The sequence below is a fragment of the Dromiciops gliroides genome, chromosome 1 (assembly GCF_019393635.1).
Source record: "Dromiciops gliroides isolate mDroGli1 chromosome 1, mDroGli1.pri, whole genome shotgun sequence".
Taxonomy (NCBI): domain Eukaryota; kingdom Metazoa; phylum Chordata; class Mammalia; order Microbiotheria; family Microbiotheriidae; genus Dromiciops; species Dromiciops gliroides.
In genome coordinates this window covers 27,515,225-27,532,489 of record NC_057861.1, presented here as the reverse complement: position 1 = coordinate 27,532,489, position 17,265 = coordinate 27,515,225, and the positions used below count along the sequence as shown (strand labels likewise).

Sequence of the window (17,265 nt, the reverse complement as noted above, 5' to 3'; positions counted from 1 at the left end):
CACTTGTAAATGCCAGTTTCTCTGGATCCCTAATTGTTCCTGATTTAGGGAAGTTCTCCCCCTTGGAGTATTTAATTCTTTCTTGCTGCTTCTTGGCTCTACTTCAGGGGAACACGGAGAGAACAGTGTGGCAGTATCATTTTAGAACCTGGCCTGATCATGGCGTGCCTACTGACCCTGGGGGGGTTCTGGACTTTTTAGAAGAGGTCCATCACAAGCAGGAGAGCATTTCTGATGCGGGCCCTGTGGTGGTGCATTGCAGGTAATCGTCCAGACCGTGGTTGGGCCTTGGTGTGGTTCTGGGGGGATGGGGCCTTAGTTTCCCAAAGGAGGGGGATGCATGCTACCCGCTCCCCCATTTCCCACCTCCCTGCTCCGAGGGCAAAACAGGAGCATTTGTAAGAAATCCAGATAAATGGTATGAGAAAAGCACATTTGTCACCTGGGAACGTGATCCTGACTGAGTCCTCAGAGACCAGAACTTCAGTCAGCAGATATTCACAGCAGCCATTCAGGCTGCTATAAGCAGAGTGCTGAAGCTAGGGCTGCGTGGGGTATTGCAGTGGTGAAAAAAGGATACCGCACAATCCCTGGCTTGAAGGAGTCTATGATCTTGTTCGATGTGTGTGCGTGCGTGTGTGCGTGTGCGTGTGCGTGTGCGTGTGCGTGTGCGTGTGTGTGCGTGCGTGTGTGTGCGTGCGTGTGTGCGTGTGCGTGTGCGTGTGCGTGTGTGTGTGTGCGTGCGTGTGTGCGTGTGCGTGTGCGTGTGTGCGTGTGTGCGCGTGTGTGCGTGTGTGTGCGTGTGTGTGTGTGTGTGCGTGTGTGCGTGTGCGTGTGTGTGTGTGCGTGTGTGTGTGTGCGTGTGTGCGTGTGTGTGCGTGTGCGTGTGCGTGTGTGCGTGTGTGTGTGCGTGTGTGCGTGTGTGTGTGTGTGTGTGTGTGTGTGTGTGTAGGATTTTCGGCTCTGATTTGGTTGTAGTTCTGATCTCTTAATATGCAAAGAAGAGCTCCTACCCCCCTACCCCCCACAAGCTACTGTTGATTGCTTTAAATAGACATGGACCAGTTCCCATGCAGGGCTTTGGTGGGAGCTGTGATCTCATGCCTTCACACTGGTGCCCACAAGTGTGTCATGCCCCATGTTTGGGGTAAGCTGTGTGTGTCAGAAAGAGACTTTATTTTTGTAAATTATATTTGCACCACAGTGGGCAAGTAGATGTGTGGGAGGTCACTTAACTTGAGTTATTTGTACAACTTAATTAAAATATGCCTTGTTAAAAATAATCCCCCTCCCCTGACATTTGGACTATTATCAATATTCTTATTTTGAACACCTCCCCAACACAATGTGGGCATGCATGTGCATGCACACCCCCCCCCCCCACGAAACCATATCCATCCATCCCTTGAAGGGCTTTGCTCAGATTGGAAGAAAAATTGACAGCTTTTTGTTTTTTTCACCCACAGTGCTGGGATCGGCAGGACAGGAACTTTCATTGTGATTGATATCCTTATTGACATTATCAGAGAGAAGGGTAAGTCGGCTGTAGGGTCAGAAGCTCAAATGCCTGTTTCCATGTTTTTGGGGGAGAAAGCAAGTGACCATGTCAGTAGGAGAAAGGAATTAAATGGGACTACCAACCCTGTCTCTTTCCCGAGCACCTGGGCCTAGCTGGTGACAAGAACACCAGGCACAGTCAGCAGAGCCTGCACTGGAAACCACATACCTGTGTCCCTTAGGGCCACCCACACACTGCTTTGTGGGATGTGGAAGTCACTGGGGCCAGCGATGATGGTCGTGGGCAGAGGCCTAGCCGGGCACTGAGCAGTGTGGGGTCAGCTCTACCCTTTGTTTTCTTCTAGGTGTGGACTGTGACATTGATGTTCCCAAGACCATTCAGATGGTGAGATCACAGAGGTCAGGGATGGTCCAGACAGAAGCCCAGTACAGGTTTATCTACATGGCTGTGCAGCATTATATCGAGACGCTGCAGCGCCGGATTGAGGAGGAGCAGGTACAGTTGTCGCACAGCTCCAGCCCTTTGCAGGCAGGTGCTTCTCTGCAGGTCCCAAGCATATCAGTGGCTGTATACGTTCACCTCCTCCTGAGCCAGGAGCCAGTGCCCAATAGGAGGCTCCTCTCTTGGAGCAGGTAGGAAAGGCAGGCCTCACCCATGTTAGGAGCTTTCATGGACTTGCTGTTTGACCTCCTAGAAGGAGGGAGGAGGAGGCAGTGACTGAACAGGAAGGTTCTGGTTTTCCTTGGATTGTGCAGCTGATGGAAGAGCCAGGCTTAGAACCCTGAGCCCCTGAGTTCTTGGTCCATTACTGTGACTTCAAGGTTTTGGCTGGATCTCATTTTCCCATTTCTACTTGTTAGTCTGAATGTGGTCACTCCCATAACGCCCAGGCTTTGGGGTGGCCAATTTTGAGTGCCGTCGAGTAGTTGGAAGTAGTGAAATTTCAGTTTTAATAAGATTTGAGTAATGAAGAAGAATTTGAGATTGAAGTTTCTCATCTAAAGCTATTCATATCAAACACAAAGCTGAGTTAATGAGGAATATGCTGAGATTAAGAAAAGAAGTAGAATGGCATTTTCCCTTAGCATAGCTGCTGCTGCTACTGAAGTCACCAAAGATCAAAGTGGTTTGTCAGTGTTACTGTGATTGCCTTGCAAAGGTCTAGGCCACAGCCTGAAGCTCTCCTAAGAATGGTAATGGGCGCTTTATTGGGTGACTTCTAGGATGGAGAAATAGCAGCCACCTTGCCAGGGCTCAGTTAGCTGGAACACAAGGCCTAATGGTTTGGGAACAGAGCTCGGTCTTCATTCCGTTTGCTTGCCAGGATCTTCCATGTCATTGTCTGCAAAGGCCGGCTCAGGGAGTTTTTAAGGTTTATGACTTGTAAGCTCTTTGTTCCTTAAATCCACATTTAAGACTTTGTGAATAGAGTAGCACAAATTGGGAGGGCAGTGCACCCTAGTGGAAAGGGCCCAGGGCTGGCCTGGGGGTGCTATGCTGCTTAGTGCTGCTGGGCCTCTGTCCACATCAGCCTTTCTGGACACCACTTTCCTTCTCTAATCAAACGAGGAGGTTGGACTCCTAGCTCTGAATCTATGGCCATATTTTGTCTCTCTTAATTCAAGGTAAGAAAGAATAGAACATTTTAAAAATGCTTCGTATCTCCCACTGAAACTTGAGTGTCCACAGTTGTTTGCATATCGTGAGCTCCTTCTGAGCGTGGACCTCGTTTTTTGCCTTTGTGTCCCTAGTACTTAGCACAGTGTGCTTCGCACAGTGCCAGACACAGAGTCAGCACTCAATAAATGGTTTTTGATGATGATACTAGGTGCCAGACATTGTGCTAAGCGTTGAAAGGCAGGCCCTGACCTCATGAAATTTGCATTCTAATGGGGGAAGACAGCAAACACATAATGAGGAGTTAGGAGAGGAAAATTTGGCTAGGAAAATGGGGATTTTTTTTTAGAAGTTTGAGTTTAGGGTTAGATGCATGTAATTGATGAGACTAGAGGCCTCTTACATTAATTGGTGTTATTCATCAAATACCTCAGGACTTCTGAAAAGTGGTCAAACTTTTTGTTTTGATGAATTTGGGGCCTCTTCTTCCCCACTAGGAAAGCTCCTGAACTTTCTTAGTACCTCATTTCTACTTCAATTGGTCATCAAATTCTTAATTGTTTAAAGTGCTAAGTTGGAGCGGATGACTTTTTTTTTCCCTACACAGAAGAAAAACATCAATTTAATTTAGTTATATATTTTTTAAAAGTATAAATCCCTTGAGGACAGAGGCTATTTTATTTCATTGCCAGCACAAAGCTTTTTGTGTAGCATACATTTACTCTCTGTTAGATTACACTAAATAAAGGCCTCTGCTTTAGTCACCTCATGATTTAGTCCTTGTCTTTCTTTGTTTCTTGACATTTGGACACACAAAGCATTTTGGGCAACTTTCTCAGGTTTTTTTTTTTTTTTTGAATGCGGACATGGGGTTTTTGTTTTCTTTTTTTCTCATCATGCAGAGACTCAGGTTGGTGGCTTCCTGAGGGTGGGAGGTGGGGAAAGGTGAAAGAAGACCCAGACTGTGATTCTCTTTTGAAGAGTTAAGAGATGAAAAGAACCTATAGTTACCTCACATGGAGAAAGAGAGAGGGGGGGGGCACGTGTTCTATCTCTATCTCTGTATCTGTGTTACCAGATGATTTCAGAGCTTGCCAATCGTCTTTATCCCTAACCAGCTGAAGGTCTTGGCTACAAAACAGTCGATGAGGCAATTGGATTCATAGAAATTTTAAAAAGTCTTGGAAATCCTGCTGTCAATGAAATCCGGTAGAGGGAAGAATCTGTTTCAGGTTGCTTCCCAGTGTCTCAAAGTACATCCTTCCCTAAAGCTTGTATGGAAAAATTTTAAATTTCATCTGGAATTTTTCTTAGTGTTTCAGGCAGCCAGTGAAACAGAAAGGCTCCATTCAGCTGAGCCAGCTCCCCATCATTCGGCTCCATCCATGATTATCCTCAAGTTGCTACAGAAGTCCTAGGAACCCTAGGCCTAGAGAATTGGAGCTTGGGATTCCTGGAGTCACTGCAGCCATTCCTATCCCACTTATATTCCTCTGAATTAAAAGAACTGCCGACTTTTTACAAATACTTCAGTGTAAAAAAGAATTTCTCTCGGTCTTGAGGAAAGAATTAATGAGAAGAGCTTGTTTTGTAGGTCTTCATGTGTTCTACTTTTTCTAGAAGATTTTATATCATTTGGGCTGAGATTTCAGTGCTAAAATTCATGGACTCTGAAGTTCTTGGGGTGTTTGTATAGAAGTTACTCCAACATAGACTCGAGTGAATGTAAGCAAGGAGCTTGTTGTTGTTGCTGACACGTGTTGCAATATGCAACACACTTCATATACAAAAATGGCACTATTCATCATGCACGGAATGTCATCTTTCAGCCATTTGCCTGGTAGTTGTTCTGGATATTAAGTATTAAAGTATCTCCCTCAAGTGTGCCTCATACCTGTTGACTGACATTCTCAAGGTAGTTAGCTAGAAGTAATCATGAGAGGACTGGGGTCTGGCCCTGGCCCACAAAAGGTTTTAACTGTGACCTTCGGATGCTCTCCTTGCTAAGGTAATACTGGTCCCTAGTGTGCCCTTAGGCACCTACCTTCCTACCCACCACGAGTGAACTTAGCATGTGAATAAAAGCAGGTATTATTAGACACAGACTTGTCCTGGTCAGGTCACAGAATCGTAGTTTGGATCTGTAATGTAAGGATGCTTGTTATTTCTGGGCTTCAGGGCTCCGTGTTGTCATCACACTGGATACTTCCTGGCCAGTGCAGCTTCTGAGCCCCTCCATGACTCAAGAGCTGTTTTTCATGAGTCACCAAGCCTCAGAAATTGAGCATAAGGTGGCTGGTCCCATGACTGGGGGTGGGGTGGGGTGGAATCCTTGTTGCACTTGGCTGGACAGGTCTTAGGACACCAGGCACCCAGTCATCTCTCTAGCCCACCCAAGTGTCTGTTGGGCTTGGGAAGGTGTCAGAACATGAAAAGTGGTGAATTATAGAGAAGTGGTGTAGAGGACAGTAGCAGAGAGATGCAGGAGTAAGAAAAGCTACGGGCTGACCATGTGCCACCAGTGAAGGTTCGCTTTGTTATTCATGCATCATCCAGAGAATGTTCAGTGGCAACATGTGCCCTGGGGGCGGATATGTGGCTGACCACAAATAGCTGGGCAGAGCTGTATATTGTCCAAAGAAAATAGAGAAGGAGCCATTGGGAGTGTGGCAGAGGCCTTTCTTGTTTGAGCTTGCATAGTCTTCAACCACTCAGGGTCACCTGCCTGCCTCCTACCTGTTGCTCTTGCCTTTCCAAGTCCCAGCTTCCCACTCAGGCTCCCCTGCCTCCCCATGCCACTGTCTGGGTGTGGGGAGGGTGCAGTATTAGTGTAGAGATTTAATTAAGCTGGTTGTTTAATAAGGGATGGTGGTTGTTAGTTTCGTTTAGGTTGAGCCCAATCTGTATGGGGGGCGGTTTGGGGACAGGGGCTAGGTCAGTGATTTCATTGATAGAAGGAAGGACCTGCACCTTCTTGGCATTGTCTGGAGCTCTGGGAGTTCAGTGATGGGGCTAACCAGACTGGGGTAACCCAGGGCTTCCTGGCTCCTCATGGACAGCTCTGTGTCCACTGTCTGTTATTGCCTCACATTTAAATGATGGTTGGTGTTATTTGGTCTAAGAGTTACTTTATAATTAGGGCAGAAATTCTGCAAATCCCAGATAGTGAATGTTTCTTTGAGGTTGCCCCCAACTTGAAAGATAAATTTCACAATGATATTGATAATTTGAAGAGGTCATTAGGTTCTGATTTAATGGTGTGGGCATCAGTGGAGAGGGATTCTTAATTTTTAGCCAGTTGATCCCTTCGAGGTGCATTTCGTTTTCAGGTGAGCAAGGTCCAAGTGATTTCATTTAGAGGTTTGCCACCATTGTGGCTCAGCTTGTGTGTGAGCTGCAGTGACATGCTTCCTGGGAGATGTTTTCAGAAGCATTGAGGGGTCCAAAGGGCCCTTCACCGGGTGAGGAGTGGTGTGGAGGGGACACTGTCAGGTGTCTGTGCTGCCTTTCCTCCCATCAGTGAGCCATTTCTCAGAAAATAATTATTAATAATGAGTTTTGGGGGAGCCCAGAGACCCCTCCCCCCACTCAGGAATTCTGGCTGGTTTCTCAGAGCCAGTTCAGAGACTATAGAAATGCAAATCAGACTCGGCAGTAGAGAGAGAAATCACACCTATGTGAAAGCCTTTTCCCCTCACGGGGTCTGTCTTTCACTGGACTCTGACCTCAGCAGGGACTGCTCCTTTTGATACGGACCACCCTCAGGTCCTGTCAACCAATAGAATTGAATGATGCGAGTCAATTAGCTTTGCAGTGTGTAAGGACTGTCTCTCCTCTGGTCCGCAAGAGGTTTGCACTTGCTTGGCCTGGGATGCAAGAGGAGGCAGCCACGAGTCCTTCCGCGCTCTCCTCTCTATCTAGGTAATGTAGGGCTTCCGAACTCTACTTGGACCCATGTGCTCTCTCTCTTTAATAACATTTGATATGATTAATAAATGCTTAATGCCAAACAGTGTGCAGTAGCCTCTAATTTAAAAGTAGCACTATGTTAGAAACCCAGCTAAGTTCGCCAATAACTTAGAACAGGGACAGGCTTCCCCCCAATATTTCAAACAACACATTTCCTTCTGCACTGCTCAGGGCTAGGGTGGTTGGGCCTGCAGGGCCAGTTCTGCTGGGCTTCAGTCTCTTCCAAGAATCTCTTCTGCTTGTGTACCTGGGGCTGACAAAGCTGTACTGCAACAGAGCTGTGAAATGGTGACTAAGAGAATTCTTCTTTCCCTTGGCAGGTTTGGTCTGAGCCGGGCTGAAGTTGTTATACATGGCTTTGTCTTGCTCTCAAATTCTGTGGGCTTGTAGTTGGAAAGAGGAATTCTTATCCATTCAGCTTCTGACAGTGTCTTGGTGTCCCCTGAATGTTTACCAGTTGTTGGACCATCTAAAGACCAGGATTTTAGGCTCCTTCATTAAAATGTCTTCTGTTTTCAGGTCTTCCTGAAACTTAAACTGTTTTATCTTCTTTGGTTTTCAGAAAAGCAAGAGAAAAGGGCATGAATATACAAACATCAAGTATTCCCTAGCGGACCAGACAAGTGGCGATCAGAGTCCTCTCCCACCCTGTACCCCGACTCCAACCTGTCCAGAGTAAGTAGTAGGGAGGGAATTGGTGTTTTTCTCTGAAAATCCTTCTGTAAAATGGCTCTCTTTGCAGCCCAAGACTTCCGTGGACATATGCTGTGGCTAATCAGCCGGCTAATAATGTCCATTAGCAATTAGCAAATTAGTAGCTCGTGCCTTGTTAATACTTCTCAAAGCCCCAGCTGGTTTATTTAACTAATGGCTGGCTCACTGTTGCCTTCCCTGGGGGTTATTAATATATCAAAGCCATCTTTGTTGAGCCTAGCGGAGTACCACATTAGGTTTATATATCTTTTTGTTCCCAAGGCTAATGGTTGCTTGTTGTCCTTGCCTCCTTGCCTTTACTTTTGTGGGGTGGGGGTGGGGATGGGGGGAGCGGCAGCAGTTTTTTGGAAACCAATTAAATAAGTGAGCCCTTAGATTATATTAATTGATAGATATGAGTTTGGGATACTTTATCTGCAAAATATAATTTAAAGACACTTGTCAGATTGATTCTGTCAGGAGCTACAAGAAGCTAACATTATTGGTCCCTTTGGGTAACATTTGCCTCTCTACATTAATTCTCACAAGACTCCTATTGGCACTTTCCTACTGGTTTATATTTTCAAATTCTTGCTGCCTTTGGCCTCACATTCATTCATTCATTTATTTGTTCATATATTTATCTGTATTTATTTGTCCGCCCTTTCATTCATTCATTCGTCTTTTTATTCGTTCATTCATTAATTTATTCTGAACTTGGCAACTCAACAAAAACAAACATTGAAATACAAAACAAAATTGATCTCTATAAAACCATAAACTTGTTTTTTTAAGAATATGTATTAACTTGAACAAAAATAACAGCAAATCTTGTTTGCCTCGGTGTCCTCCTTTGATCTTTTATTTCTGTACTTTTTTTTGGATTTTGTTGCTGTTGTTAAGTTTTTTTATATACTGTTATAGTCTATGTGTATAATCTGTCATTAATTTTCCATGCAAATGGTTTAGGCTACATGTAAGGTGAGTAATCATATGTGTGCTTCTAATTTAATCATTAAGTGGTATATCTTCTACCAGATGTGTTTCCTCTAGCAGACAACTGCTGCTTCCTTCTTTTCCTCTTCCTCCTCTTTGGCCTCTTTTTACCACAATGAGAGAGCTAGTTTGGTCAATGGATTTCTTTATTGATGAGCAGTATGCAGGCTTCCTTGGCACTGTACTGCCAAGTGACTTCTTTCCCTTGTACTGACTTAGCAATTTTAGATCTGAAAGTTGTGGCATAACATTTTCCAGTAGCCTAAGTTATTGCTATCCCAGTTAGCGACAATCTAACAAGATAACTTTCTTCCACCTGGTTTGCATTTTTGTAAATGTCTTTTTCAGAATGAGAGAAGATAGTGCTAGAGTATATGAAAATGTGGGATTGGTGCAGCAGCAGAAGAGTTTTAGATGAGAAGACCTGCCAAGGTTTCAGCTCAGAGCTGGGTAATTCAATTCAGAATCTTTTATTGCTGTCATAGATTACTGTTCAATATGGTTTGTGATCTATTTGATTTCTTTCAGATTAACATTTGTGAATATTTGATTAAAATGTACTGCTGTTCAAATTGTGTTAAAAACTTTTCTAAGCTAGTCCCACCCCATGGCAACATTCTGCCACTGTTCAGTTTGACAGCCATTTTCTGTTGGGATGATTTCAGAATCCATTCAGTACTTACAACAAAAGGCAGAATTCATTCCTTGAGGGTAACGTCACGTCTCTCTTGGGCATTAATTCCCATGGGACACTTAGAGCAAACATGCCGTTTCCTGAATTGCTAAGTGGCAAGTGCTGAGGCTGCCTAGAACACAACTGGTAGTGATGCCGCGGGGCATGTGGAAAGAGGAGCATCCCCCTAGGAATTAAGAACTCTTGGCTCTCTTCCTTGCTCTTCCCCAGACCAGTTGGGTGCCCCTGAGAAAAGTTGCAGAAGTCCAGAGTTGAGCTCATTCCAGGCCAATCCTCAGCTCTCTAGACTCTACCTGACACCTTGAATGTTGGGGTACTTACTGCCTCCAGAGGCAGCCCCTTCCTCTATTAGAAAGCTTTCCTTCTTAGGAAGCTTGTTCTTCTGTGGCTTTCACCTCCTGCTTGTAATTCTGTCCTCTGAGACCAAGCAGATAAAAGAGAATCCCCATATCTCAGCGTTGGATAGGCTCTCTGGGGCCTCTCCATGGGACCAGGACCTGTGAAAAGCAAACCCTGTATGATGTGTCTGACAAATTGTTAGGGAGCCTCTTCTCATGTCCTCAAGTGAAGGAGAGCCCGCCGCCTCTCATGGCGTCCCGTTCCACTTGTGGATGGCTAGAGTTAGAAGGGGGTTTTTCTAGACGTTGAGCCAACTCTGGCCTGTTACTTTTGTTTCTGGTTTTTCTTTCTGAGACTAAGTAGAACGAGTGGCCGTCTCAATAGCCTTTCTTCTCTGCGATAGCCTTGAAATCCTGGGAGACATCCATGATGTGCCCTCCTCCCCCAACTTGAACCCTTTCCTTCGGTTGATTCTCATATGGCACAGACTGAAGGCCTTTCCCCCTCGGAGTTGGCCTCCTCGGGACATTGTCCAGCTCATCAGTGCCATTCTTGACCTGTGCTGCCAGAAATGACCGTAGTCATTCAAATGAGGCCTGTTAGGACAGCAGGATCAGCTCTTTCTTATCCCTGGATCCTGTGCCTCTCTCAGTGTGGCCCTAGTTCCCTTAGCTTCCTAAGATTATCCCGTTGACCATTACTGGGCTTCCTGTCTTCCACATGAAAGTCTTTCAGATCCTTTAAGACATCTTGAGCCCCTTATACTTCCAGATCTTCTAGTTTCTAGGCAAAGTGTGCCCTGTTTCCTTCACCTGACTCCAGGGGGCATGGTTCCTTGTCCTTTCATTCTTCTGCTCACTATCTTATGGGTCTGCCCCATCTTATGGGTGTCATGCCCAGGAGTGAAAATGGTACTGCAGATGGGGCCTGGCCAGGCCAGGGCCCAGGTGATGGTTACCTCCTCATTCCAGAGGCTGTCACTGTTGACCGAGCTTAGAAGTGCAGTAGGCTCTTTTCTTGCTACGTCACACTGTTGATGTACTGGACTTGCATTTACCAGAGTGCTGTCTCCCTCAGCTGTGCCTGGGTAGCCGAGTGTAGTAGGGATGTACGCTCTATTCCTATTGAAGTCCACTGTATCAGAGAAGCTAGATTTCTTATTGAGTAAGGAAGCTTTCCGCCAACTTTCTGATGTACCGTGATATTTTTGGAACCAGTTAGTGTTGGCCCCCACTTTTGTGCCAGCGGTGGAGCAAGCCATCCAGTGCAACAGGGTTAGGATCAGATCGTCCGTGCACTGCACAAGAGACCACTCTCCCCTCTGTAAACTAAAGGAATTAGACTAGCTGATCACTTCTGAGTCAGTGATCCTGCCTGATTTTTAAATATTCTACCCTGCTATTGGCCCTAACACCTTTTCAGAAGGTTTAACTCTTCAGATTAGAGACAAAAGTCCTTCTTACTAACAAATAGAAAGTTAGGGTTTTCCATGAGTTTATTTTTTCCACCATAGAATTAATTCCACATTATTAGTTTCATGCTTACTTTAAAATGTTTTTATTTTTATTAACATTTTGGATATGTATTCCTAAACAATATCTTGCTTTTTTTTTTTTCTTCTCTTTCCAGATATGACTATTCCTCCCCACCCCCAAAAGGTCAAGAAAGATGCACGGACTTTCATGTGAAGAATGAATTTGGAAGGTTTGCATTCTGACTGTTTAATAACTTCCGCTAATAAGCAAAGTGCAAAACCATATAAGAAACATGATTTTCTCTCTCAACAATACCTGATTTACAATTGCTTGTTTTTTAAATAAGAAGAAATCATCTCTACAATGTAGACAATATTATATTTTATAGAATTTTGTTTTAAATTGAGGAAGCTATTAAATTTTCATTTCCACATTTTGCAGATGATGGTGATTAAAATTCAAGTGATCAGCATTTTTCTTTTTAAAATTGGAGCAGATTTATTCTCTTTCTCTCTGTGAGGCATGAAAGGGCACTTTTTGAAGGAGCAATGATTTCGGAAAATCTGTCAAAATAACATCCAGTACAAATGGGAACAATTTTTTACTATCTGTTATAAATGATAGGGGATAGAATCATGTCCTAATGTCTAAAGCTCACAGAGTTGAGCATTTCCTTTCTAATTGGCCACTTCAAAGTGGAAGGTGACAACGGCTTTTGGAGAGGAGGTGCCTTCTTTTGTTAGCAGATGGCTGATTTACTCCTCAGCCTAGTCGTGGAAGGTTTTCTTTGAACCAGAGTCACTGTCTTTATGCTCAAGGGAAAATCCTTCTGCTGATGACCAGTGTTGGAGGGAACATTCGCAGCCATTCAGAGAAGCGGCAGCTTGTAGCAGTGGCAGGAGGTGGCAGCAGCCCGGGGTGACTCCTGTGGGCATCATGATCATCTAGCGGTTTGACAGTTGGAGGCAGAAGACCTTTGAGTGAGCATCTGGTGATTCTTTATGATTGCTCAGCCCCTGCCTCCGTGCTGTGCCATGTGTGAGCTGATATGTGGAACCCTTTCCCCATGCTTGGGGCTCCTCTGGTTTTCAGTAAGGCCTTACACATCTCTAGGTGATCTGTACTTCAGAATCCAGTGGAAGGAGCCAGTGTGAGCCAGGCCCCTCAAGTGGATCTATCTGTGTGAGCACAGAGGGTTGGCATAGCAAGGCAAGAAGGAGTCTGCACCAGGACTGGGGGCAGGATTACCAGCAGTAGCTCGTTTCTGTTTCATTGAATGGGATTTTCACCAACCTTCTTTTACCTTAAGTGCCTTCCAGAGCCACATCCCTCTCTGCTCTCTGTGTTCCACCAGTCTTCATTGTGTTTATTTCAGCTGAAGTATTTTTGGTCATGTTTGTAAAGACTAATAAGCTCCTCTAGTGACTTTCCTTTTGAGCCCCTGTGATAACTACTCAGGTTCCTTGCCCTGTGGCTGTCTTTCATTTCTGTCTCAGAGGCAGAGTGGAGCCGACTCAATGACTAGATCAGGCCTGAATCACCAAGGGGGGAAGCTTCTTTCCAGTAGAGCTGGGCCAGAGTATTGGTTTTCCCTGCAGTCATTTGGGAAGACCTGCTTGGTCATTCCCACAAGCAGAAGGGCCAACGCCTTGCCCTTTGCTAGACCACAGTGAGACTGGCTGGCTGTATTATGTGGGATCCGTGGAGGGCTTCCACTGCATCAATCAGGCTGGGTGCGGCTGGGCCTGAGATGAGAGAGAATTCAGGTCCTCTGCCAAAGGGGGCTGTATAGAGCCTGTGTTTGTGGGAATTGAGGTGAGTGCATCTTTTGATTGCACAATTGGAAACTCTTCTGTTTGCCTCTACTTTATTGTAGTACTTTGGACTCTTGACTTTGGGATAGACTTTCACCAGCATATATCCTTATATTTGTACAATGGTTTGATTGTGCAAATGTATTTGTTGCATTAATGTCAATGCCTGTCGGGTAGAATCAGTAGTATTTGCACTCTCTGAACACAACTTGTCCTGTAACTTGATGGTGAGGTAACTCCTTTCATTTGGCTTTGTGAAGTCCTGTTTGGGACACTGGTTTAATGAAACCTTTTCTTATTTTCCTAAATAAGTATAGTATCACAGTATTGTCAAACTATCTTAGTTCTGCCAGATCGCTGAATGATCATTGAGCACTGGATCCCTCAGTGGAGCTGGGATCTCCTCAAGATGGGCGGACACTCTTTGTGACGATGCCAGTGAAAGCCCATCCACACCTTCTTGTCTTGCTCAGCCCTCGTCCATGCTGTCCTGTGACTCTTCCCCAGAGGGAAGACCCAGTGCCCCCAGGGTCTGCCTCTAGATCCCTGGACACTGTGTGAGTGCCGGGGGGCGTGGCGATCTCATGCTCTTGCTCCATGACTGTGCCTCCTCTCTCTTTTCTGCTCTTCTGTCTGTCTGATTCTTTGTTGCTAAAGTGCTGTATGCCTTGTCACGCCCATGCCCCTGGTGACCTGCAGCTTTAACCTTTCCAAGGCTGGTAGTCCACAGTTTGCAGCCATGAAGCGTCATCAGAACTTGGTCACATATTACCAAATTGCACGTGAGCTTGTGTGATGCTCAGTAGGGCACAGTGTAGGGCACGAGCCATGACAGATTGGCAAGTGGAGCTCGCAGAATCAGTAGTTTAGAAAAGGCGGTTTATGAGGAGCAGCAGAACCAGGGGCAGAAGCAGTCAGTGATGGATGAATCAGATGACCTCGAGTTGTGTTTGAAGTCCCATTCATTCTGTGGCCAACAAATGAATTTTGCTACCAGAGTTGAAAAAATATTGGAATGCCTTCACTAAGATTTGGAAATTGTTCCATGTGAAGGCTTCAAGGCTTCATATTGTTCAAGTCACATACGGTATAAGTTATTCAACTGAATTAATAGTTAGTTTGTTAGTGAGCACCAGGGCACTTTGCTAGGTTCTTGGGGGATGCCAAGATTTAAAAAAACAAAAATAAAAACAGAGAGAGAGAGAGAGATAGCATCTGCCCTCAAGGAGAGCCATGCCGTGAACAGTGGAATTTTTGGCACAAAAATGTGTGTGTGCACATTCATTCAAAACCTGTTTTCATTTGAAGTATCCATGCTTGATTGTAGCACTCTGGCCAACTGCCTACCTTGCCCCCTGTGGTCCTTATTCTGAGTTTCCTGTCATTTACATATCGTCCAAAAGTGAGCTGGCTCTTTTAAGTTATGAAACTAGGATTCTGTGTTTTGAGCTGGAGAATTTGTCTGGAATGGGGTATTGGAATTAAAACCGAATTAAACCAATGAATTCAAGAAGATTTCAGAGTTTATGACTCCTTTAGGGGAAAACCAGAAGCTTCTACCTAGTGTGTGGCCCTGCTGAAAACCATGGCAGTTTGCTCAAGTTGAAAGGAATGTACTTTTTCATGTGGTTGATTGGGGAGGGGGAAGGGAGAGAGAGATGGAGGGATTATCTTGAGCATCTCCAGGCCAGGTCCTTGTACAGGCTGGAAATGTGCTTTGGTACAAGTAGAGGAGATTGTCCTGTTAGCTGTGAGAGTCCATGATTAAGGTGGATTTCCATTTCTTGCACACATACCAGCATGTGCTCCTGACTACATATCTTCATTACCTGCACGTCTGAACTCAGAGCACTCATATGTAGTCCGTGCATAAAACTGACAACACAACACTGTCACCAACAGCCAGTTTTCCGATGTGGGGACCTTTCTTTCAGATTTAGTTACAGTTAAAAACATCAAAGTGCCATTCAGCTTTTTGCTATTGGAAGGCGTAAAACTAATCATTTAAAAAACAAAATAAAACAAAAATCTAAATACAGAGAGGTGTGAATTGTTCAGATATGTGGGGCACCCTTCTGTACTGAGAACAAAGGGTAGATTATCCAGGTAAGCACACACATTGTCTACCAGCCTCCACCCCCTCCAAAAAAAAAAAAAAGCCAACCCCTTTGCTGGGAAGATGGTAGCATGTGTTGAGTTTGGCGGTGTGTTTGCACAAAGACAAATGTGCAGTGACAAGGGCATCGTACTGTGAACTTTTTTGAGGCACTGTGAAGTCAGTAATCTAGTTATTTTTAAAAAGTGTGGTTCCCTAATGGGTGTTCTTTTGTAATGGAGCAATATTTGCTCCCATGTTAACAAAGCAGGTAGTTATACTAGGAGACCCTGCTGCATCCCCTGCATCCCCTGTGTAAAGGAAGTCCACACTGAGTCCTTTCTGATTTTCTCAACTTTGGGCTGCACCAAGGGGGAAAGGAATGCATGTCCAGAGCTAATACAGATGTTTAAAATGGTGGTGCTTAATTGGCTCGCCTTTGGTCCCGCCCCTCCCCAACCCTGTTCATTCCACCCTTCTCTGATGGATTAAATAATAGCTAATCGATTGCTAGAAAGTGTGTCCAGGGAGTAGGGGATTCCACCGACAAAAGTGCATGTTCATGTTTCTGGAATGAACTGTTTTGAAGCTCCCTTCAAGTTCACCTTATTTATCGACTCCCATTGTATCTCGAGATATTCTAGTAGGTGTTTTTAAAAAATAATTTGGCATCATGGATTATTTCTAGTTCAGTGGAATGGGAAAAAGAACTGAGTTAGAAATATTTGGTTATAGATTACTTACACCACAAGAAAACTTAAGAGTGTAACTCCTGAGGCACAACACACACACATATCTATATATAGGATATATTTTTTACCAGTACAAACCTGGTACAGTTTTCGTTGACTGTGCATTGTAAGAAAAAAAATATAAAAATTAAAAAAAAAGGTTTATAGCAAATGGTCACGCTGATTTATGGTTATATTATTAGGACTGCTAGCCATTAATTTGGACAGAACTTTTAATTTTCCCTCTTCAATATTAGTTTAGAAATATAGTTTATTGTTATTGTATCCTCACTAAAATGTTTGCTCCTCTTTTGTTTGTTTGGGGCAGATTGCATATAAATCTAGGAGCTCATTTCAGTGTTTTTCATAACTTTTTATTACTCAAAACTAATTTGAAAAATGTTTCCACGCTCAACCTCAAAACTTGTAATTATTAATTTTGTCTGTTTATTTATGACATAATTGTGATTCTTTTTATTACTAAAGGCTAATGAGAAGGGATCCTTTCTTAAGCTGATGACTAGGCCTACTTTTAATTTTCCTGCAGTGTATGAAGTATTGTACCAGAGTATTAAATGAAATGTAATATTTTATTGAAAATCTATCCTTTAAAAGGAATACATTTTAGGATGTCATCAATTTGATGTGAATCATGTAAATGTTGATAATATGCGCTGTGTTTATTATACATTTAGTGTTTCAAAAGACTCACTTATTGCCTTTTTGCCCACCCGTATTATGTAGTTGATTTTCAGTTGTCAAAAAAAAAAAACGACATTAAAAGAATAGTTTATGCATAGAAACAATAGTGGATGTTAATCTCCTCCTGACCTGTATTTATGGGTGTTAGCTCAGCAGCTTTGCTAGTGGCAAGGCTGAATTATCAGAGTAAAAGTGTATTTGTAAACTGTATCAGAACTCAAAATTAGGAATAAAATCATTTTCTTATTTTCTGGTGTTCTTGTTTATTTCATTAAAAATTCTGAAAGCACAATGGAAAGACCACTCAACAAACATTTATGAAGTGCCTAAAAATGACCGTTATTAGCAATGGTGATCCTCCTCCTTCTGCCAGTACTATTAACCCCACGATCCCTCAGCCTTCTTTTTCTTTCCCACTTGGACTTTTTGGGATTTGGGAGGATAGGGAGGGAGGAAGAGAATAAGAAGCCCATCATTCACTGCAACCCTTGCCTCAATGTAGGAACCATCTCTAGTTATCCTGATTTATATCTTTGCACTAGACCTAGAATGCTCCACAGGAGAAGAGTGAGGCTGGTGAACCTTGAAAGGGCCCTGCCTCACTTTAATCTAATTCACTAC

General features: G+C 44.0%; 1 protein-coding gene across 4 annotated transcripts in view; it reads left to right on the top strand.

Annotated features, from left to right (window-relative positions):
* The window catches only part of PTPN11 (protein tyrosine phosphatase non-receptor type 11), a 71,704-nt gene extending 54,813 nt beyond the window's left edge, over positions 1 to 16,891 (top strand). Inside the window, exons 11-16 of one of the 4 annotated variants that reach the window (XM_043982168.1) lie at positions 108 to 262; positions 1,467 to 1,534; positions 1,863 to 2,014; positions 7,668 to 7,780; positions 9,143 to 9,244; positions 11,457 to 16,891. In XM_043982168.1, coding sequence (XP_043838103.1) covers positions 108 to 262; positions 1,467 to 1,534; positions 1,863 to 2,014; positions 7,668 to 7,780; positions 9,143 to 9,212 — 558 coding nt within the window. In that variant the 3' untranslated portion in view covers positions 9,213 to 9,244; positions 11,457 to 16,891. Of the gene's footprint in view, positions 1 to 95; positions 263 to 1,466; positions 1,535 to 1,862; positions 2,015 to 7,667; positions 7,781 to 9,142; positions 9,245 to 11,456 lie in introns of all 4 variants that reach the window. The other 3 variants (XM_043982158.1, XM_043982153.1, XM_043982144.1) reach the window with 3 other exon arrangements.
* Positions 16,892 to 17,265: the final 374 nt, after the last annotated feature.